Consider the following 24,280-nt stretch of genomic DNA (forward strand, 5'->3'; position numbering starts at 1 on the left):
CAGAAAAATAAAAATTAAGATATTTGAGAACAGTGGAATGTTTTATCAGAGCTTTTATTGTTGAAAATCGGAACCAAAGCACTGAAAAAGTTTGTATATTTTTCTGTTTTTCATAAATGCGTTTTCTTTTTTTTGGAAAACCTGATGCGGCCCAGCCTTGCCCAGACCCTAGCTCCAGTGGCCCCCAGGTAAATTGAGTTTGAGACCCCTGATGTAAAGGATATGCTTTCATATGATATGCATTCAAGATGCTAAAACCAATCCAATGTAGGTCAATATCCGATTTTTAACATTAACCGAACCCTCTGGACATTAACTACCATCCATCCATCCATCCATCCATCCATCCATCCCAACTGAGTGAGGGATGGACAGGAAGTGATTTTGGGCAGTGCATTTTCTAGCTTTACGTGACAACAGTAGCCTGTGTTAGAAATCATTCAAACCTGCAATAAAAGCCTATTGTTTTGGCAATCAAGTCAAACGGCCAGTGTAGTATTGTACATCTCATTCACTGTGTCTTTGAACGCGTCTTCTGAATGCCTTGTATCAGAGGTGTCAAACCGGTGCTAGCAGGTGATTTTAATTGATGAGTTGAAGTGTTGATGATTCAAGTCACATGATGTAGTGACCGGCTGAAAAAAAACCCTGCACAGTTTCGGCCCGACATACTAAAACAGTGCAAAATTTAAAGTCAATGACTTTGGATTTGACTTGACTTGTTTTTTTTTTCATGACTTGAGGCTTAAGTCACATCTTTACTCGAGACTTGGACTCTAGACTAGAGACTTAGTTGAGACGGGCACAACACTTGACTGGCTTTTAGCTGACGTTCTTTGGGTTATGTGGATGTACAGCATGTGCAAGTGTTAGCGGTTAGCCTAGCATCACCAGTGCAGCACCTCTGTTTCAAGGTTAAATGAGGCCACAGAACATAGAGTGGAATTGAACACACAATGGCACAGGTTATGCTGCAGATCAGCTATGTAGGAAATATGCAAAGCCAAAGCAACAGACTGGATTTTAGTGCATAGGTCACCGTTTTGTATTTACCCTTCTTGTCACCTTCTTCAGACTAGACGAGCCCTCTTTAGGAGTCCGTTTACTCTAAATCCTCCCACAGTTTTGGGTTTCCTGCAACGCCTCTTCCTGATAGGGTAAAGCACATAACCTGCTTACGTAAATAACCCTGCAAGAAGGCACAAGGAGCCAAAGGTGAGCTGCCTGTTGCTATATTTCACAAGTGCGACCATTGTTTGGCTTCAAGCTCATGCAAAGTAGTTTCCCTCCAAGCCCAATGTCCCGAGCCAATACATTTATGATAAACAGTTGCAACAGACAATTTTCTGCCAGATTATGAACTGTTGAGCAAAGCAAAGCGAAGCGGGGGGAGAGGCTACTTCATACCATAGCTGCTTTCTTGCTCCCACAAATACCCTCATTGTCAGCAAATGCATGGGTATAGAGAATAGATTTGTGGATAGTTTGACATGAAAGGGGCTTAATGCTCGCAAATCCCAGAAAATTCCCTCAAAATGTGAATTCAACTTAAATGTGACGATGTGGCATCTTTGAAAGTAACACATACAAATTAGAATCCTATTCATCTTTCATTCATTCATTTATTTTCTACCGCTTTTCCTCATGAGGGTCGCGGGGGTGCTGGAGCCTATCCCAGCTGTCTTTGGGCGAGAGGCGGGGTACACCCTGGACTGGTGGCCAGCCAATCACAGGGCACATATAGACAAACAACCATTCACACTCACATTCATACCTATGGACAATTAGGAGTCGCCAATTAACCTAGCATGTTTTTGGGAGGAAACCGGAGTACCCGGAGAAAACCCACGCATGCACGAGGAGAACATGCAAACTCCACACAGAGATGGCCGAGGGTGGAATTGAACCCTTGTCTCCTGGCTGTGAGGTCTGCGCGCTAACCACTCGACCGCCGTGTCGCCGTTATCTTTCTTTCTTTTATTAAAATGTAGTAAAAATAAAATATTTCAGACAGTTGGAAATGGTGATTAATGAGGGTTAATTAATTTGAAAACCATGATTAAATAGTCTAACCAACTTTGGGGCTGCACGGCGGTCGTGTGGTCAGCGCATGTGTTCTCCTCGTGCATGCGTGGGTTTTCTCCGGGTACTCCGGTTTCCTCCCACATTCCAAAAACATGCTAGGTTAATTGGCGACTCCAAATTGTCCATAGGTATGAATGTGAGTGTGAATGGTTGTTTGTCTATATGTGCCCTGTGATTGGCTGGCGACCAGTCCGGGGTGTACCCGCCTCTTGCCGGAAGACAGCTGGGATAGGCTCCAACAACCCCCCTACAACCCTTGTGAGGATAAGCAGTAGAAAATGAATGAATGAATAAATATTGCCAAAAAATACATGTACAAAAAACACTGACATAATATATATATAATATTTTTTTAAATTACTTAAAATATTAATTTAGATGTATTTTGATTTCTATTAGTTTACATATTTTTATTAATTTTTTTGAAAATGTAAAATAATTTTATTACTCATTACAGTTACAATCCACTGCATGGTGTATTAGTGATTAGCATGTTGCATGCTGGCTGGTGGCCAGTCCAGGGTGTACCCCGCCTCTCGCCTGAAGACAGCTGGGATAGGCTCCAGCACCCTCCCCGTGACCCTTGTGAGGATAACCGGTAGAAAATGAATGAATGAATCAAAAAGTCTAACCATTCATCTATTCTCTAATAATAATATATTAATGGAAGTATTTTTAAAAGATCATGGGAAAGACCAAAGAGCTGACCAAAGGACCTCAGACCCCATGCAACATTCCTTATAAAAGGTGACCAGAAAAAAACCCCATTTGAGGATTCTTTTATGGTCATCCCTGGCAGGAGATCATAGGTTTTTTTTTTTTCTTAATTGATGGCTGTATCACTGGTTGATCGGTATGGGAAGCCTGTTGTCGTCCAGCCAGGTCTGGGAGGCAATGGGATGTGCTGACATAAATACAGACGAGCACATGCAACAAACGCCTCACCCTGTTTTGCTCTCGCCATTATACAGATGTCAAAATAGTTTACACAGAGGAAAACAAATAACCCCACAGGTTGGGATGTTTACAGTCTCAGTGGCATCAAGCCAGCTTGGCTCCTGCAGCGTAATATTCATAGCTAGCGCTAATGTATGAACGTATCAAAAATGTTGGTTATAAATTCTAAAAGAGACTAATTTGTTATTATCAGGAGTTTATTTTAGATTTTGCACCTCCAGTTTCAACAAAGGTGAACTTCCTGCACTGAAAGCGGTGATTTAATGTCCGGCGTGTCTGCTCACGCTAATCTTGAAACGTGTGGGCACGACGAGCTTGGACCGTGGACTCTCCTCGTGGCTAAATAAAGTTCCACTTGATGGAGACCCTCAGATAACATAAATCAGGATATCCCACCAGCGGTGACAAAGTGCACCATTGTTTTGGTTCAAGTGGGCAGCCATCCTGACTGACTGGTGTGTTCTAGACATGGGACTAGACGGAAGGGTTCTCGCTATTCATTCTTTGCCTCATGGTTCATGTCAGAACGAGGTGTTTATGCGGGTTATGCAATTTTTCTGCATGGGTTAACACAGGGGTATGCAACCCGTGTCTCCGGAGCCCACTTTATCCTTGCATTTTAAAAATTAATTCAAAATATTCTTCACATATGCTATGTATAATTTTAATTCTGCACAAATTTAAAGGGGAAGGCATGGCAAACTTATTTTTTTTTAACAAGTAAAATAAAAAAAAACTAAAACTTGTGTTACAAATGGTTCGGGTTTTCCGACACTTGAAGAGGACAACTTGAGTGGTTTTAATTTCCAGGAGTAGGAGTAGAGTAGAGGACAGCAATGAATGATTTTTCTTGTAGGCTACTGTTTAACTAGTCGCATTAAACACACTGTATCAGGCATTTATTGAATGAAAACTTTAATAATTCATTGGGTGCCTCAATAATTTGTCAATTATGTTATGTTTGGCCTCATAACTATCGCCAAAACAGAAACAAAACAGAAGGCCAGTGGCGTCATTAGGCCTATTTTAGGAGGGCTTCAGTCCCCCTTAAAAATGTTCTTAAACCCCCCTAAATAATTTGATATTTTTTATTGAATTGTTTTTTTTTTTACAAAAAAAATTAAAATAAAACAAATTTTATATAATAGGGCAAAAGCAGGCTAATAAGCAAGCCGATACTGGTACTACTACTACTAGAAGTAGTAGTAGTATTAATCAGAAGAAGAATAATGATGATAGTAATAATAATAGGCTAATTAATAATATAATAATGATTATTATATAATTGTGTGTCACTGTCCAGGTTAGCGTGCAAGCCTCATAGCTAGGAGACCCGAGTTCGATTCCACCCTCGGCCATCTCTGTGTCGAGTTTGCATGTTCTCCCCGTGCATGCGTGGGTTTTCTCCGGGTACTCCGGTTTCCTCCCACATTCCAAAAAAATGCTAGGTTATGATTAATGATTAATTTTTTGGGGGGCTGCACGGCGACCGAGTGGTTAGCGCACAGACTCACAGCTAGGAGCCCAGGGTTCAATTCCACCCTCGGCCATCTCTGTGTGGAGTTTGCATGTTCTCCCCGTGCATGCGTGGGTTTTCTCCGGGTACTCCGGTTTCCTCCCACATTCCAAAAACATGCTAGGTTAATTGGTGACTCCAAATTGTCCATAGGTATGAATGTGAGTGTGAATGGTTGTTTGTCTATATCTGCCCTGTGATTGGGTTGGCGACCAGTCCAGGGTGTACACCGTCTCTCGACTGAAGACAGCTGGGATAGGCTCCAGCTATGTGACGCCCCTGTTGACGGCGATATTTACAAAAGGTAACATCGGTTATTTGACTTCAAAACTTCCTCTACTTTGCCGATATGATCTGCGTTACGTTTTGCGATCAGGCAGGATCGAGAACCCATCAGATGAACCAAATCCCATTCCCATTCGAAAGAATGAGACGTGAACAACCTCTCATGAAGTACTTGAACGATGACAGTGAGGAACGATGAAAGTGCACGACAGTGTGAACAAAGACAAGGCACTGCTTGCTTCCCAAAACAAACAGCAACTCCAGCCAGATGGATTTTCCATTGCAGAGCCGTGTTAATGAGAGGAAGTCGGGGAGTACTTCCCAGGGATTGCATTGTGATACTGTGGACTCTTCCTCCTTCAAAAGGTTGATCGAGAGAAACCTCCAAGAGTTTGGGCCTCATTCCTACTTGCCTTTCTCAGTATGAGATGGTATTCCCCACACGGGATGCCTGAAAAACAGCCGTCCAGCCGATGCCATTATCTTGATATATGAAAGGATGTCTGATAATGATTTTCAAGAAACATGTGACTGAGAAGTCACATTGCCAAAGCTAACATTCCAACTGAATGTTTGTCCCGTTCCGTACTTTGGATCCACAGAACTTGTTCAAATAAAAACAAGTGTTTAGTGATAGGAACTAAACTATGAAAGAAATATTCAATTATTTTTTCATTGGATTTCCCTTGGATTGGCTGACTCATGTAAACATCATTTTGAATCTACATCAGTTATTTACATTTAAATGCATTTTGTTAGCTACGGAAAGTTCATTTCCTGTTGCCCTGCCACCCTTCTTCCTGTCTTGATATCGATTTTGACATAACTAGAAACACAGCAGCAGCAAAAATGACGTTAATGCAGTCATCCCTTGCTTTCATTGCTGGTTGAATATCGCAAACATTCACATTGCATGGAGTCAAGTTCTCCTCCCATTCCATGTGGAAGTGGTAAATTACTGGGTTCTTACTTCCTCCATCTTCCCCATTTGAAAAGCTTTTCTTTAGTTTAGAATGGATGAATTGGAGCCTAACTAGTTAGCGCCATTATTAATGAGATATATTATTAGATATTACACTTCTCGTCTATAATAGAACTGCAAAATGTCGGTGTTTTGTTTTGATCCCATACCCTGTGCAATACAGTTAATTAATGTGGTCTAAACAATAATAATAATAATAGGAGTGTAAAGGTGACTATAGGGGTGTTATTTAATGTCTGGAGGGCTCCAATAAAGTCATAAACAGGTTTTCTATGCTGTATGAAAATATTCATTCATTCATTAATTTTCACGCTTTTCCTCACGAGGGTCAAGGGGGTGCTGGAGCTTATCCCAGCTGGACTGGTGGCCAGCCAATCACAGGGCACATATAGACAAACAACCATTCACACTGGTGGCCAGTCCAGGGTGTACCCCGCCTCTCGTCTAAAGACAGCTGGGATAGGCTCCAGCACCCCCCGTGACGCTTGTGAGGATAAGCGGTAGAAAATGAATGAATGAATGAATGAAAAAGTCTAATATTCAATTGTTATTCAATATTCAAACTCAGCCAAAGTACACGTATCAGAGTCTGGTCTGGAACGAGTTAACGATGATAAATGAGGGACGACTGTACGACAGCACGTGCGAGACACGAGATGAGAGTGCAGAAAACCTGGCTGTGTTGTGAGGCCCACGTGACAAAACTCTCCCACTTGCTGCACCTTCACTCAGAACAGCCAAAAGGAAATTCCCCCCGGTGCAAAACGTAAACTTGGCTCCAATAAAAGCATCCGTTGGCACCTCAGTGGACAACAGGAAGTCTTTGTTTATCGAAAAACATCCCGTTGTTGGCCTCGGGGATGCATGACCCTTCTTGTTATAAAGAGGCAGAGCGTCATGTCGTAGTCATGGTGGAGCCCACATTTCAAGATCTCGGAATACGGAACAAAGCTGGCGTATCCTTAACATAAACAAGTAAGAAACAAGTGTGCGGGTGTTTATGTTGTGGCAGCGTTGAGTTTGCGTCAGAACCTGGTCTGTTTGGCATGTATTGTCTAAAATAGCTGTAGACGGACACACCCATGTTCAGGGGCCACAACACCTCAAGTGAGGAGCAGACTGTTCAATAACAAGGTGTTCAATTTCTGTTGTTTTTTTGCCAATTAGGAAGGGGGTGATTTTAACTTGAGGTTTTGAATTAACAATCATTCTCCGGGACCATCAGCGGAAAAACCACAAGCAGGGGCGGACTTACCTTGAGACAAAAACATTTCCAAGGACAACAAAATTTCCAAACTGATCAAAACGTTCATATTTAAAATAGTTTTAAAATAAATAATAATAATAATAATAATAATAATACATTTTATTTGTATGGCGCTTTTCAGAGTACTCAAATACGCTTTACAGTAGAGAAAAAGAAATAAAAATAGAGTTGATTAAATTAAAATGAAAATGAAAATTAACCCTTGTAAGGATAAGCGGTAGAAAATGAATTAAAATTAAAATTAAAATTAAAATTAAAATTAAAATTAAAATTAAAATTAAAATTAAAATTAAAATTAAAATTAAAATTAAAATTAAAATTAAAATTAAAATTAAAATTAAAATTAAAATTAAAATTAAAATTAAAATTAATTCTTCTACTCCTTTTGGACATGTGGAACTGTGAACTGAAATTGAAATTGAAATTGAAATTAAAATACCCAAACATTCACTCAGAGCTAAAACAAGGCTAAAAGCGGGGTGGGGCGCAGCAGTATAAAAAGTCAGACATTTAAAATCTGATTTAAACAGGTAGGTTTTTAGTTGTTTTTTGAAGGTGGGAAGGTCGGGGCAAGCACGGAGTGAATGGGGCAAAGAGTCCCAGAGGGGGAGGGGGGCCAGCAATGGAGAAGGCTCTGTCTCCCCAGGTTCGGAGCTTGGTCTTACAGGGGAGTGCCAGGGGGTTTGAGTCTGAGGAGCGAAGGGGACATGGGGGATTGTGTGGATGAAGGAGGTCAGATTGTGGATAGCTTTGTAGGTGAAATGACTTAAAACTTATTATTAAAAATGGCCCGATTTATGACAGGTGATTGATGGCTGGACTTTGACGTTCTCCTCCGATTTTGGATCAACTTTTGCATTAAAAGTGCGTTAGATTATTAGACCACCCTTCTTTTTTTCATGTTAATGCCTGGTACAACTCAAAGTACATTTGGCTTGATATAATGATGATAACAAAAGTAAAAAAATGAAAGTACTATGAGCCATTTTTGTTGTAATTATTATATTTACCCAATCAAAGGAACCTTTAGTTGCACCAGGCATTAAAATGAACAAGAATTAATCCCAATTTTTACATGTTTCTGTGAATGCTGAATAACAAAGAAACTGGTTCAGTCTACCCAGTCAATGGGTCTTTATTAAGTTTCCAGCAATGGATCCATATCATTCACAGTGAGAGTTCAACACATCACTATATATTATATAAGTAGAAACCAAAAATGAGTATAGTATACAGTATATGGCTGGGTTATCTTTGCGTCTTCCTTGTTGTTAAGCTCAGACTAAAACTACAATATGTGAAGTGTACAGAACGAGCAGTACCTCAAGTCAAGTTTCTTTACATGTCAAGGTGCACGTACATCTCATTTCAACACAGTATGACCGCAACTGCTCTTCTTACTTTCACACTAAACGACTATTCTTCCCTGTTGTGTTTGTTTATGTCTTCCATGTTCTCACTCTCAGCGGATCGAGGTCTTGTGTTTCGTGTACTTTTCTTGTGTCTTTTCCTGGGCCGGTGCTCGGAAAACCAGTTGGTGACAGCCATGGCGAGGCGCATGAATCCGATGCTAATGCAGTGCACCTCTGAGGTAATGGGAATATCAGAAAAGACGGCGCGATCCCGACCGATTAAGGCGGAGTTGCACTGGAAGTCTCTGACAATGTTGAGGATCTCCTGACGCTCCGCCTGACGCATCATGCCTCGTATGTTCAGCAGCGTGGACACGTGTTTCTGCCTGTTGGGAGGAAAGACATGACTGTGAATTTGGACGTCTGGCTCGGTTGGGTGTTGGGATGGCAACGACTTTGAATCACAGCCAGGTGAGTCATCTCATTTCTGGGAAGTTGTTGGTAAATCTTTGGAAGCACATACGGTATTGTAACAAAGATTCGGAAATCATTTCCTTGACGGATGCCCTACTTATATTCACGAGGGATGATAACATTAATTCGGAAAACATGAACTCGCAATTCCTTACAACGAAAGTAATTACACTTTTTTGTTCTTGTTTTGGGAGCGTGGCCTCATTAAAAGAAACTTAAAGTTGTTTTGTTGTCGTTTGAACTTGTCACCTTGTCGAAGGTATGTATGGGCAACCCCCCCCCCCCTCCCGACATCCTTAATGGGCGTGGTCACTTTTCAGTCAACTACACCACTCATAGGCATGTTTGGAGGGGAAGCCGGCTGGGAATTTGCTTCCATAGATTAAACAGACGACTGCTTTCCAGTCTTTTGTTAGGCTACTAAAACTCAAGCATTCCGATGTCTGACGGATGACATTAAAGCTTGTAGAAGTAACATTTCTATTGGTGTATTCAGCTTGATCGTTTTTTTTTTCATACACACATTTCCTCTGCACTGTGTGTGTATATGCTACCGGCCCCGCCTCCACCCAAAGAGACCAACAAAATGTATGGCATATGTACATATTCATACAAAAAAAAGCAATCTTCACTCGCTAAATGTACTGCAAAAAAGGCCAGTAAGGATAATTCATAATGCCGCCTACAGAGAACATACTAACTCCTTATTTCTAAAATCACAAATACTCAAACTTGCTGATATAGTTAATCTTCAAACAGCTAAAATAATGCATAAAGCTAAAAATAACCAATTACCTAAAAATGTCATCCAATATTTCTCTACAAGAGAGGAGAAATATGATCTCAGGGAAGAACTACATTTGAAACACTTATATGCTAGGACTACGTTAAAAAGCCATAGCATTTCAGTATGTGGAATCAAACTATGGACCCTCAAGCAATGCACAACAATGAGCCAATTCAAGAAACAATACAAGCAGTTGATGTTTGCTAAATACAAGGATGAAGAGTCTTGAACCAGTCATGATGTGCTATATATATATATCACTATATTGATAGTTACTATGGTACCCATTATGTCATTGTATGGTCATATCACCTTGTACTTCGGTATGAGGTGCATTATTAAAAAGAAAACAAAAAAAAAACCTTAAACTGTATTATGGAAAGCAGGAAGTGAACAAATGTAACAGTTACTGATTGTAAAAGTACCAGATGGAGGGGTAGGATTTAATAAGCTTTGCTTCTTCCTACTCCTTTTGGACATGTGGAACTGTGAACTGATTATGTGATGCATTCAATTGTAATCTGATGCATGTTCAAATGAAATAAAACCATTACCATTACCAAAAAAAAAAGGTCACCCCGAAACCGAAAGGAGATTTTTCAGTTACTAAAATATGAAGTGGGTCCACCTTATCGTGAACAAAAAAGAGCGCATCCTCCTCTGCCACGCCTCTTGAATCCAAGCGTGGCACCAGTCTGTCTCCTGCAGGGTAGCAGGAATTGGAAGTACTCGGCAGCCGCTTCCTGTCTGCTCTTTGGAGAGTTATGCGTCACAAGCGGTCGTAAGGTTGCCAGCTGTCATCTCAGTCTTAATCTGTGCACAAACAGCTTCAGCGCCTTGGACGTACACCCCCCACCCCCCGACCCCCCCACACAGAGGCCTTTTGAGACTCATCCACTCTCAAAACAGCGCTGTGCTTCTCTCCAAAAATAGCAGTGTTAATGTAGATATGCATCCATGTTCCTTTCCTTGTTTTGATCCATTGTGACAAAAAAAACACATCCATACTCATACATTTCCCGATATGGCCGTGTGCCAAAAACAACAGTGCAAATGTGTGGCAGCAAGCATGAATAATATGGCACCCGTTGGGGGGTTACAGCGTGCAGAATTGATATTTTCCTGTCAGAAATATCTTAACACATAAATTTAATTCCCTTACCGAATATCTGGAAACTCCTTCACTAGGACAGCAACCTCCATCTGGATGGAGGGCGTGTCTTCAAGGAGAATGATGTCAGCCATGTGGCAGATGAGACCGTCCAACCAGGATGCGCTTGATTCCTGAAACAGCATAAAGCTGTTAACATGTCCAGTTCAAGGTATGAATCTGTCTGCACACGACACACACAAACCCCCTGAGATACGATGCCGTTCTATAGTAATCAGTAGCAAAACATAGGTTGCTTTCAGCAAAATATCAGTTCAAGAGGACCTATTATGCTTTTTCACTTTTCTGACCTATAAATGTTGTTCAAATGTTGTATTATCGTGTTAAACTATGCTATATTAGCTTGAGCGTGAATCCTGAAAGAAGTTTGGGATGGCTCTGAAAGCTTGGTTTTAGAGTTGTTTTCTAACACCAGCTCCCTGTGACATCACAGTGAACCGGAATTCCTTATATGGGCGTTCCAGAACACAAGCTGTAAACCTGCTCTACCCCGCTCGGCGGAATTAGAACAGACCCTTGAATCCAAACAAATAGGAATAGGTGCAGATTCTGGAAGATCTAGAAAGCTTTCTGTGCAGGTTATTGTGTGTAGCTGTTCTATAGGAGTCCACAACTCAATACAAAGGGCCGAAAAATGAGCATAATTGGTAACATTTTAGCATTAACTTTGCCCAAATTTAGCTATATATTTTTAGCCATAATGTCTAAACAATGACGCCACAACATAAACAACACAAAAATGGTTGTTTTACATGAAAACAACAATTTTTGCACAGGTTAAAATGTCCTTCGAGACACCGTTTCGCTTCCTGGTTGCTGCGCCGCATGTATTTCCATGGGAGAAATGCAGGCCAAATTCTTATAAAAGGCAATTCTTATGGCTTAAAACTGCACCAAACATGCTTTCTTCTGATGTGGAGTTGAATCATCAACTGTTTGTGCCTTTTGCGCAGAAAAAAATTAAAAGACGTATAAATACCTCATTGGGTAGAGAATGAGAGCAGGTCGTGGAGCTGAATCTAATATAATAATTCAGTCACTTTTATTGAAAATGTTATGAAGCATCAAGCTAGCAGGAGGATTTGGATAGCTGGGAGAGAGCTGTGTGTTAAAAATATTTTTTTTTACGGCATATCTATTACTTATTTACACCTTTCACTGGAGTGTAACTCCTATGAAAAATGGTGATCTGCTGTCCATGAATATGAATTTTCAGCATGATTCTAATGCTAATTGACTTTAGCACAGAATGCTAGCATGAAAAAACAAACACCACTGTTTTTCTGGCCATTGTTTTTCCTCCAGAAGTCTGTGAAAAATGTTGATTTGCTGTCCATGAACATGAATTTTCAGCATGATTCTAATGCTAATTGACTTTAGCACAGAATGCTAGCATGAAAAAACAAACACCACTGTTTTTCTGGCCATTGTTTTTCCTCCAGAAGTCTGTGAAAAATGTTGATTTGCTGTCCATGAACATGAATTTTCAGCATGATTCTAATGCTAATTGACTTTAGCACAGAATGCTAGCATGAAAAAACAAAACACCACATTTTTTCTGGCCATTGTTTTTCCTCCAAAAGTATGTGAAAAATGTTGATTTGCTGTCCATGAACATGAATTTTCAGCATGATTCTAATGCTAATTGACTTTAGCACAGAATGCTAGCATGAAAAAACAAACACCACTGTTTTTCAGGCCATTGTTTTTCCTCCAAAAGTCTGTGGAATTCTTTAGCTTGGCATTTGCTAAAAATAACAATATCTTTTTAAAACAATCACTAAAAAGCTGCCCTCAACCCCGAGTTCCCATTTTCCGCAGTCGCTTCATTCTAGTCCTCAGCGAAAAAGGCCATCAAGGCCATCCTAGACTCACTTCAAAGTTAGCCAGCTGACAGGAACAGGAAGTTTCCTCTGAACACAGCAGCTTCCTGTTGTCAGCCGAGGTGACGGACGCCTGTTTGAACTCGTGCACAGAAAGGGGCAAATGCCACACTGTCAGGCATAGTTGTTTTACGGCCTCTTCCCCCCCTCCACTTAGTGCTAACGTAAGCCAAGATCATCCATCTCCATCTCACTGATGGCAGCCATTTTTCAGAGCTCACTCCTGTATCAACACCGTCTGGCTTATTCCTGACCTGGGAAGTTGGAGGGCTCCATTCACAGTCAGCGGGCTTGGCATTGTACCTAGCTGAGTGTGGAGTGTGTACCTTGCAAACGGAGCCGCTGGTTGGAGATGACCAACCACGCATTTTCATACTAAGCAAAATAAACAGACTCACCAGGTCCTTAAAGAGTCCTTTTAGCTGTTTGGCTTCATCTTGCAAGCGGAAAGCCATCCTCTTCCTCATCTTGGAGGAGGTACAAATGAGGCGTCCCCGCATGATGGCGCGTACATATTCCACCAGGACCCGTCGGTGCACCTCACCCACCAAGGTCTGCTCATTCAGCAAATCCATGATGACTTTCATCTTCATTGAACCATCAGTGACACTTTCAACATCCTGCCAGACACACACCTGATAGGGCGGAGGATCCATCCTTCGGAACTTTTTGAAGTGCTGCTTGATGCTGGCTTCGATGGCCTCGAACGTCTCCGTGTAGTTCAGCCACTTTCTCTTGATCATTTTGTCAAAAAACGGCTGTAAACAACAAGAATGGAGTATTGGGAGGGGCTTACAGCGAGCACAGGTGGTCCTCGGGTTATGATTGGAGACCCTCATTACTTTTTTACCCATTTGGTTGTCTTCAGGCCTTTCTACTTTTTAACAGCGCTTGGAAGCCATGACCCCTCTAGCATTCATCAGTATTCATTCATTTTTATCAGAGAGTAGTAGCACTAGAGTAGTTACTGAGGAACTAACACACATACGTACATGTAGAGTAGTTACTGAGGACCTAATGAAGAACTAATAAGGAACTAATGACTAAGACGCATGCATTTAGAGTGGTTACTCAGGAACTAACGCACATAAATGTAGAGTGGTTACTGAGGAACTAATGAAGAACTGATGACTAAGGCACATCAACTTAGTTACTAAGGAACTAAAGTGCATACTAAGGCATATCAATTTAGAGTAGTTACTCTTGAACTAGTACACATAACTGCACTGGGGTGCTCATGAAGAAATAATGAGGAACGAATGACAAAGCGCACACATTTAGAGTGGTTATTTGGGAACTAACACACATAAATGTAGAGTAGTTACTGAGGAACGAATGAAGAACTAATGACTAAGGCATATCAATTTTGAGTAGTTGCTAAGGAACTAAAGCACATACATGTAGAGTGGTTACCAAGGAGCTAATGAGGGACTAATGACTAAGACATATCCATTTAGAGTAGTTACTGAGGAACTAAAGCAAATACATGTAGAGTAGTTGCTGAGGAGCTATTTGAAGAACTCGTGACTAAGGCGCATCAATTTTGAGTGGTTACTCAGTAACTAAAGCACATCAGTAGAGTAGTTACTAATGAGCTAATGAAGAACCATCCATTTAGAGTGGTTACTCAAACTAAAGCACAACAGTTAGTTGTGTAGTAGAGTATCTACTGATGAGTAGTTACTGATGAGCTAGCGAAGAACTACTGAGGAACGAATGACTAAGGCGTATCAATTTAGAGTGGTTACTCGCGAACTAAAGCCCATCGGTAGGGTAGTTACTAATGAGCTAATGAAGAACCATCCATTTAGAGTGGTTACTCAGTAAACTAAAGCACAACAGTTAGTTGTGTACTAGAGTAGCTACTGATGAGTAGTTACTGATGAGCTAATTAAGAACTACTGAGGAACGAATGACTAAGGTGTATCAATTTAGAGTGGTTACTCGCGAACTAAAGCGCATCGGTAGAGTAGTTACTAATGAGCTAACAAAGAACCATCCATTTAGAGTGGTTACTCAGTCACTAAAGCACAACAGTCGAGTAGCTACTGATGAGTAGTTACTGATAAGCTAATGAAGAACTACCGAGGAACGAATGACTAAGGCGTATCAATTTAGAGTGGTTACTCACAAACTAAAGCACATCGGTAGAGTAGTTACTAATGAGCTAACGAAGAACCATCCATTTAGAGTGGTTACTCAGTAACTAAAGCACAACAGTCGAGTAGCTACTGATGAGTAGTTACTGATAAGTTAACGAAGAACTACTGAGGAACAAATGACTAAGGCATATCAATTTAGAGTGGTTACTCAGTAATCAGTGGAGTAGTTACTAAGGAGCTAATGAGGAACTAATGAGGAGTGGTTAGTCTCACTTTATTTCTCGTCAGGCATTTTTCAGAGAAACATATGAGGAACATTTTTAGACAAAATAGAAGCTAAAGTGATGCTGCAACTGTAGTATGCTATGCTATGCTATGCTATGCTATGCTATGCTATGCTATGCTATGCTATGCTATGCTATGCTATGCTATGCTATGCTATGCTCACCCTGATGTGCTCAAACAGCCTGTCAGCCAGAACCCTGACAGACTGGTTGATGATCCTGTCTAGAGAAGAGTTGGCTCTCTTTGCCGAGTCCTCGCTGGTCTGTGGGTCACACTGCCTGCAGCGCTCCACAAAGGATCTATGGGGCGCACAGGTGGCATTAAAACCCAAGCGGCCGAAAACTTTATTTAAACAATTTCCGATAAACATGGGAAACGTGGTGTTTTTTACCTGAGAGGAGGGCAACAGTTCACCAGAGCTATGGTCCTGGAAACGTATCCATCTCCTCGATCACCAAACTCTGCCTGCGTCTCGTGAAACATCTCCACTTTTCTCTGGAAACTGTACACAAGGTGTACAATGTACATGTATACATTTGATATTATAAATATAGTATTTCCCAGTCACAGCCTGACTATATTTTCATGATATTGACGTCTATTTCGGTTTCTGTCTCACCTGTAAAGAAAGTCAGCCAAACCGATGAGACTAAAGCGAGCCACTCTTGCCCCGAGGAACTGGTTCACGGATGTAGATTTATCCAGATCCACTTTCAGCCTCTGGAATTGTGACCAACGCAGTTTTTTTTTAAGACAACTGTATTTGTTTAGTTCTTTTTACTGCTAAATCACACAGTACCTGTATAACCGAGCGAGCTAGGTGGGACTGGTATTCCTCGATGTGTAGACTATGGGCCCATCGTCTTTCTTCGTCATCTAGAACCTGAATCAGCTCCGTTGTTACCTTCTCCTAAGACACCGTCAACAAAATGAGTTTGTTGATATTTTCTGCAGAACTATGGTAATGGTAATGGTTTTATTTCATTTGAACATGCATCAGATTACAATTGAATGCATCACATAATCAGTTCACAGTTCCACATGTCCAAAAGGAGTAGGAAGAAGCAAAGCTTATTAAATCCTACCCCTCCATCTGGTACTTTTACAATCAGTAACTGTTACATTTGTTCACTTCCTGCTTTCCATAATACAGTTTGAGTTTTTTTTTTTGTTTTTTTTTTTAAATAATGCCCCTCGTACCAAAGTACAAGGTGATATGACCGTACAATGACATAATGGGTACCATAGTAACCGTCAATATAGTGATATATATATATATATATATATATATATATATATATATATATATATATATATATAGCACATCATGACTGGTTCAAGACTCTTCATCCTTGTATTTAGCAAACATCAACTGCTTGTATTGTTTCTTGAATTGGCTCATCGTTGTGCATTGTTTGAGTTCCTTACTCAATCCATTCCATAGTTTGATTCCACATACTGAAATGCTATGGCTTTTTAACGTAGTCCTAGCATATAAGTGTTTCAAATGTAGTTCTTCCCTGAGATCATATTTCTCCTCTCTTGTAGAGACGTATTGGATGACATTTTTCGGTAATTGGTTATTTATTTTTAGCCTTACGCATTATTTTAGCTGTTTGAAGATGAACTATATCAGCAAGTTTAAGTATTTGTGATTTTAGAAATAAGGAGTTAGTATGTTCTCTGTAGGCGGCATTATGAATTATCCTTACTGGCCTTTTTTGCAGTACATTTAGCGAGTGAAGATTGTTTTTTTTGTATGAATATGTACATATCTATATGAGCCCTGTGATTGGCTGGCGACCAGTCCAGGGTGTACCCCGCCTCTCGCCCGAAGATAGCTGGGATAGGCCATTAAGGATGTCGGGACGGGGGGGGTTGCCCGTTGCTTTTATAGTTATTAGCCCATATTTTCACACAATAATTAAGATATGGTAGAATAAAGAGTGTGGAGTGATTTCTGAATTGAGAACATTTTTTCTTTGTTCAATATTGAAATATTTCTGGCTACCTTATGTTGTATATTTGTAATATGAGGTTTCCAGATCATATTTTCATCTATTATGATAGACTTGTGACTATAACGATACATTTATTTGCTGACCTTGACAATACTAAGGCAGTCTTTTTCCAGCCTGTCCACCGTATCTTGAGGCAGAATGGGTTCCAGCGAGGCGTAGTTGATGGGTGTTGCCGTGCCGATGGTGCCCAGAACATCCCTTGTTGAGAAAAATGTATTTTAAGGAAATACAGTTAAATTATGTGAATGTACTGCATAGTACTAGCGTTGAGACATATATATACCGGTTGTAGATGTTGTAGAACCAGTCCAACAGCGAGTAGACGTCAGTAATCTGTAGCGGGCCACTGGTCATGGTTTTCAAGCGTTTCGCCACAGCTCTGTGGTAACTTTCCACATAGACCTGGAACGCGGAAAACTCCTCCGGGTAAATGGACACGGCGTTCCTACGTGCCGCATCCAGGTCATCCACCATCCGACATCTGAGTCGCTCCAAATACGAGGACAGCTGGCCTGCTCGAGTGTCCACCTGGTGGGGTAGGCTCCAGTCGGCAGCTTCTGCCACAGCTTCCTTCCACTTCATCTTCAGTCGTCGGGGACGGTGGCTTGGTTGGACTTGAGGAGCCAAATCCTGATGTTGTTCTGGTTTGGTTTCCTCTCGGAGAGCCCATGCAGCGTCAGCGTGCTCTTCCTGTTGAATCACCAGTACGACAAGCCCGAGGTTGGGTCCAGCACTGGGTTGACGCAGAGACTCGCGCACCACATCCCACATCTCCTTCATCAAGGCCTCATAGAGGAGCTCCACATCCTTTGCTTTCCTTCGGCTTGAATCCAGAGTTGCATTGGAGCTCAGGGAGTCATCCAAGGAGGAACACGACAGGGGAACGATGCCAGGAGGGCTGGAGGCGGTGAAAGTAGGAGTCAAAGTGGGACTGGTTTGGTTTGGGAGGAGAGACAACAGCTCACACTCTCGCTCAAGCTCCTGAATGTGTGTGTCGGCCAGGAGAAGGTCCCGGTGGTTGACTAACTGTAGGATCTCCAGGACTGTTGACATCAAATCACAGACCAAATTGGTTGGAATCATTGGAAAAAAAACATATTGGATATTTATTTATATATTTATCCCCCAAAAAGTATCTTCTCACTTTCCCCTGTACACTACCTGAGAGGGGCTCTCTGGTTTTCACCACCGGCTCCTCCTCCTCTGCTTCCTCCTCCGTCTCCTGAGATGCCTTGTCGGACATGGATTCCCTCTTCAGCTTGCCCAGACTGACCATCCTGAGGAAGGAGGGCCGCCTGGACGCCTCCGCCTCGCTGTCTGCGCTCAGGTCCCCACAGGGCAGGCTTTCTCTGCGCTCCTCCTTACGACGGCCTGTGATGCTACGTAGCAAACATGAACCCAAACGATTTAAAGATAAAAACTATGGATTCCGTGGTAACAGAAGAGGCCGTGCTTGAGTTAAAAATAGTTCCATTCAGGAAGCACAGCGAGTATACAACATGTGATGGAAATATAGTTCCTCTAATCAACAGCATATTACATAACAGTGCAGGATGTAAGCACTTGGTTAACCATAGGAACACATACAGCGGGGGGAGACAAACTTTTTGACAAACTCGTGGGCTGGGTTGAGTTAACAAAATTGTCCGGGGAGGCCAGAAAATATATTTAACACACGAACACACACACACACTATTTTATTCTGCTAATAATTTGCAAATAATTTGCAAATAATTCAAAAAAAATTGCAAATAATTCGCGAATAATAATGCAGAATGCATTGAATTATTTGCAAATTATTGCGAATTATATGTTGTCATGAACTGTTTTTGCAGGAGCACTTCAAAGGCACCACATCGAATTAAGAAATCGAATTTTACGTTATTATTATTATTTTTATTTTTTTTTTTACTGAGTAAGACATCCGACTTGCAAGTCATGTTGCCACCTTGTATGATCAAAGTTGAAATACTGGCGGGCCAGATTCAAACTCTTGGCGGGCCGCATGTGGCCCCCAGGCCATAGTTTGCCCTACCCCTGACATACAGTCATAAACAAAAATACTAACATGGCAAAGGGGCCAATGTTTTTGGTCAAGGCTGATTTTTGGCATGCTAATATTTTTGGTTATGACTGTAGAGTACATTTTAGATGGTTTTCTCTATAATAGTACTCACTGCAGTACAGTGATTACATCATATAAATATATATATATATATATTTGTGTGTGTTATATATATATTAATACATATTAATTTTTATATATTTATATATATTAAAATATATTAATACAGTAGAGGTGGGCATCTTTTGCAGCAATTTAATTGAAAAAAAATAGCAAGAAGTATGGGATGTCTGATAATTATCGGTACCGATAATTATCGGCCCGATATCAGTAATATATATATATATTTTTTCCCCGATTATGAAAACTGATATATGTGTTTTTTCACCACATGAGATACATACGTATGTCATGTTACACATATCGGTATCGGATGATATCGGTATCGGAAATTGTGAGTTGGACAATATCGGCATATCGGTTATCGGCAAAAAAGCCAATATCAAACGAACAGTGGAATTGTAATATTTGAATCCCTAATAGAGCTTTGGCTTTAAAATGGGCTTTAATGGTAAGCTAAACTGCTAACTTAAGCTAGCTTACCTAGCACACGCCATCTTGGGGAAGCCATACCTTGGGATAGTCACATGGTAACCACTCCAAAATGTTTTGTAGCTTTTTTTTGTTGCATTAATTGAAGTATATATTCAGTATGTTTAAAAAAAAAAAACAATGATTTTCATATTTGACATTCTATTTCTGACTTTTTCCTTTTAATATTTTGACTTTATACATGTAAAATGACTGTTTTTGTCAATTTTTCCCACAATTTCAACTTTATTCTCATAATGATGAATTAATTCCCATAACAATTTGACTTTATTCTTTTAACAGTATAACTTTTTCCACTACATAATTTTGTTTGTTTGTTTTTTTTTTTTCATTTGCTTCGACTTATTCCGACTGGGCTACTAAAATGACGTGATATTACGACATTATGCTCATAAAATTACAACTTATCTCATTAGATTCCAACTATTTTTTGTGAATATTTTGATTTTACTTTTGTAAAATTACTGTTGATTTTTCAATTTTTTTGCTGTTGTTGTTTCATGTTGCAGCAAATGGCCCCCGGGCTGCACTTTGGACACCCCTGGTGTAGCTTGCAACATAATTGTAATTATGATTCCCACCCCTCCTCACCGTAAGAGAGTCATAATTCCTTCGGAGCTCCTGCGTAGTCCTTTCCTCTTTTCCCTCTCTGTTGGGAGCGTGTTTGAGTCCCCAGGGCTATAGTGGAGAGAGTTGTTCCCCCACACACTCCGTCCGGATTTGCGGAGCCCCTTCCCAAGTTTTCCAAGGGTTTTCAGCGGCGACACGCCACAAATCCTCTCCAGGGTGCCCCTGAGTGGCTTCCCTTTATGATTTCCTGCGCCGTGCCTCTCGGCGTTCAGCTCATTTTCCTCCTCTTCTCCATCACGGGAGGCACTGTACTGGAGGTTAGCCCTGACCTCCCCCATGATGAGGCCCACGTCACCTTTGCTCCTCTCATCTTCATCCAGGTCCACGTCTTCAAAAGGGTTGAGGTTCTTGTTCAGCTCCTTCAGGTTGTTCAGCTCCTTCAGGTCATTCAAGTCCTTGAGGTCCAGGTCAAGCCTGGGTAGGATCAGCTCGCCATTCACTCTGGGGAAGTCATGGCAGCTCTTTGACCGACCTGGGAGCTTCTTCAGGATGGGCATGGTTGCACTTGAGATTTCAACTGGTGAGTAGAAAAAACTGAGTATTAGTCTAATCTACTTGGTGGATTATTTTCAGTATTTCTAGTCTTTTTTTTTAATTACAAAAGTCCCCCATCAACTGTAATTTCAGGTCTCCCGTGAAGACCATTGGAGGTTTCCTTGACGCAGAGCAAGTCAGACAAAAATGCATGAAAACCGAAGCAGTGTTACAGGTACGAAATAATGTACATTTAAATTTACTCATTCCAAACACGCCAAAATATGAACATTTTATCGAGAAGTTTCCCATACAGAAAACTGGGGAAAACATTTAACATGACTTTTAGCGTCAATGAAACTCACAAACAATGAATTCTCAACATTGTCATGTTTTGTTTCGTTAACGTCTTTCGCAACCTTTTTTTCGCCTTACAAAAACCGAAACGATGCCCAAAAACCAGGCCCGATTGTTTCTGGATCCTGGGTTTCATTGTTGTTATAATGAAAAAAAACATTGATTAATTTTTTTGGGGGCTGCACGGTGTTCGAGTGGTTAGCGCACAGACTCACAGCAAGGAGCCCAGGGTTCAATTGCACGTTCTCCCCGTGCATGCGTGGGTTTTCTCCGGGTATTCTGGTTTCCTCCCACATTCCATAAACATGCTAGGTTAATTAGCGACTGTCCAAATTGTCCATAAGTATGAATGTGAGTGTGAATGGTTGTTTGTCTATATGTGCCCTGTGATTGGATGGCCACCAGTCCAGGGTGTACCCCTGCCTCTCGCCTGAAGACAGCTGGGATAGGCTCCAGCAACCCTTGTGAGGAAAAGCGGTAAAAAATCAATGAATGAATTATTAATTTTTTTATTTATCAAAATTTGTCGGCATGTAAATTAAATCCATTTTAACCCGAGTGGTTAGCTTGTTGGCCACATAGCCAGGGTTCGAATCTCTGCTTGGGCATCTCTGTGTGGAGTTTGCATGTTCTCTTCGTGCGTCCGTGGGTTTTCTCTGAGTTCCTTCCACATTTAAAAAAAAAAACAAGCTGCGGCCCAAAAATGGGCCCCAGACCGCACTTTGGATGCTTACATTGTGTGCCTTTGCTAATTTAATGAGATCTTTAGAGACAGTATCCACTGGAAAGCAAAGCAGGTACAGAACAAATAGAGGAGTTACTGAGCAACTAATGACTTTTAGAGTGGTTACCGAGGAGCTAATAAAGAACTAAAGAGTGGAGTGGTTACTGAGGAACTTCAGGAACGTTCATTTCGAGTAGTATCTCCATACCTAAAGAGTTCCTCATTAACTACTGTCATTTTTATGTCCCTTCTTGTGACGTGTTACCGACAACCAATCATCAGACACAAATAAATCAGAACGTAGCCGAGGTAAACAGTTCAGGTGTCTTACCTGAAAAGAAAATCCTTGCCGTGTTTTCAGTGCAGTGTCATCCTGGAGTGCGCGGGCTGTACAAAAAAAGTGCGTGTGACTGACGAGAGTGTCTGAAAGCGCTCATGGACTCAGGAGAGCAATGTGGCCGCCTGTGGTTTCCTGACGAGCGCTATTATGGTGGAAGGTGATACGTTTTCCTGAGGAAAGGCCCGTCCTGTCCCTTTTCGACCCCTCCTACACTCAAAAAATCTCCAGTTCCCCCACCCCACTTGCACCCTGGGGAACATTCTAGTTACACTAATTACATTTGTGTACATTAAACGCATCACCAGCAGAGAGTTATGATTTACTGATCTCTGTTATCTTTCTTAAGTGTGCATTTTTTTTCTTTTTTAATAAGAATGAAGGAACGTCCTTGAGTCCAAATTCCATTCACACACCAACATTGGTGTATTCTTCCTCAGAGGAAGAGTTTAGTCCGACATATCCGAGTGGGGAAAAAAAATGATGATAAACATTGGAGTTGTTGTCATATTGTTTGTGACACAGCTCAAGGTCACTGTTGCCATAGCAGGGCTCTAATGTCACACAAAGGAAAATAAAATTGTTAGACGTGTGTGTGTGTCTGTGTGTGTCTGTGTGTGCGCGCAAATATTTATACTGTGCAACTTTCATGAAGAAATCAAGTAATATAACAAAAACTGTCCACTTCCATTTCCCAATATTGTATTCCAGTTTTCACTGTGGCTCCTCTCTGCCACCTAGTGTACGTTGTTTTTTTTTTTTTTGGAAAACCTGATGCGGCCCAGTCTTGCCCAGACCCTAGCTCCAGTGGCCCCCAGGTAAATTGAGTTTGAGACCCCTGCTGTATATGGTATTTGAGGCAAATGGTGTTCAAGCCAGATTGTGTTTTTGGACCCTCCCTACCCACCCCCAGTACAGTTGAATTGCATATTTTGGAGTGGCCTTTTGTTGTGGCCAAGCTTAGGGACACCTGTGTAATAATTATGCTGTCTAATCAGCAGCAGTAGCAGAAATTGACTTTTGCATCAGTGTTTATTGGAAACTACAAGGCGGATAATTATAAGCAGCTGGTGGCAAACTTTCTTGGCTTGGGTTGGTTGGATCGGTTGTTTATTTTCACAAATATGTTTTTTTTTTACAGTACATGTTGATATTGTAATATTTATATACAGTTGAGTGGTTAGTGCGCGAACCTCACAGCTAAGAGGATCGGGGTTCAATTCCACGCTCTGTGTGGAGTTTGCATGTTCTCCCCGTGTATGCGTGGGTTTTCTCCGGGTACTCCGGTTTCCTCCCACGTTCCAAAAACATGAAACTCTAGTTAGCATATGGAAGAAGGCGAGAGAATTCTCAACATTGTCGACTTTTTGTCATGTTTTGTTTCGTTAACGTCTTTCGCAACCTTTTTTTCGCCTTACAAAAACCGAAACGATGCCCAAAAAACAGGCCCAATTGTTTCTGGATCCTGGGTTTCATTGTTGTTATAATGAAAAAAAACAATGATTAATTTTTTGGGGGACTGCACGGCGGGTGAGTGCAGTGTGAGTGTGAGTGGTTAGCGCGCAGACTCACAGCTAGGAGCCCAGGGTTCAATTCCACCCTCGGCCATCTCTGTGTGGAGTTTGCATGTTCTCCCCGTGCATGCGTGGGTTTTCTCCGGGTACTCCGGTTTCCTCCCACATTCCAAAAACATGCTAGGTTAATTGGCGACTCCAAATTGTCCATAGGTATGAATGTGAGTGTGAATGGTTGTTTGTCTATATGTGCCCTGTGATTGGCTGGCCACCAGTCCAGGGTGTACCCCGCCTCTCGCCCAAAGACAGCTGGGATAGGCTCCAGCAACCCCCGCTTATCCTCGCGTGGGTCAGCGGTACAAAATGAATGAATGAATGAATATTATATAATTAATATATA

The 24,280-nt window shown here is 41.3% G+C and overlaps 1 protein-coding gene and 1 long non-coding RNA gene across 4 annotated transcripts in view; one reads left to right on the plus strand and one right to left on the minus strand.

Moving 5' to 3' along the window:
• Window positions 1-24,280, plus strand: part of LOC131137973 (uncharacterized) — a 58,049-nt gene that overhangs the window by 28,829 nt on the left and 4,940 nt on the right. For 2 of the 3 annotated variants that reach the window (XR_009132012.1, XR_009132011.1), the window contains exons 5-7: window positions 8,559-8,683; window positions 8,812-8,915; window positions 10,894-11,027. This is a non-coding gene — a long non-coding RNA (uncharacterized LOC131137973). Of the gene's footprint in view, window positions 1-8,558; window positions 8,684-8,811; window positions 8,916-10,893; window positions 11,028-20,794; window positions 20,995-21,101; window positions 21,184-24,280 lie in introns of those variants that run through there. The other variant, XR_009132010.1, reaches the window with a different exon arrangement.
• Window positions 8,246-22,496, minus strand: exoc3l2a (exocyst complex component 3-like 2a). Its single transcript, XM_058086476.1, has 13 exons — window positions 22,361-22,496; window positions 20,436-20,991; window positions 18,329-18,546; window positions 17,451-18,210; window positions 17,251-17,365; window positions 15,946-16,056; window positions 15,766-15,866; window positions 15,538-15,648; window positions 15,310-15,445; window positions 13,395-13,517; window positions 13,158-13,313; window positions 10,868-10,989; window positions 8,246-8,830 (listed from the first exon to the last, which is right to left on the minus strand). The coding sequence occupies exons 2-13, from the start codon at window positions 20,969-20,971 to the stop codon at window positions 8,509-8,511; spliced, it is 2,811 nt and encodes a 936-aa protein (XP_057942459.1). The 5' UTR covers window positions 20,972-20,991; window positions 22,361-22,496; the 3' UTR covers window positions 8,246-8,508.

Source organism: Doryrhamphus excisus, chromosome 11, assembly GCF_030265055.1.
Source record: "Doryrhamphus excisus isolate RoL2022-K1 chromosome 11, RoL_Dexc_1.0, whole genome shotgun sequence".
Classification (NCBI taxonomy): domain Eukaryota; kingdom Metazoa; phylum Chordata; class Actinopteri; order Syngnathiformes; family Syngnathidae; genus Doryrhamphus; species Doryrhamphus excisus.

Bases quoted from the DNA above. Each gene is read 5' to 3' on its own strand.
- exoc3l2a (XM_058086476.1), bottom strand. From the start codon at position 20,971: ATGCCCATCCTGAAGAAGCTCCCAGGTCGGTCAAAGAGCTGCCATGAC. The intron at 18,547-20,435 runs GTGAGGAGGGGT...TTTGCTACGTAG, and splicing joins GGAATTATGACTCTCTTACG to CATCACAGGCCGTCGTAAGG. The intron at 15,867-15,945 runs GTACTGTGTGAT...TCACAATTCCAG, and splicing joins TAGCTCGCTCGGTTATACAG to AGGCTGAAAGTGGATCTGGA.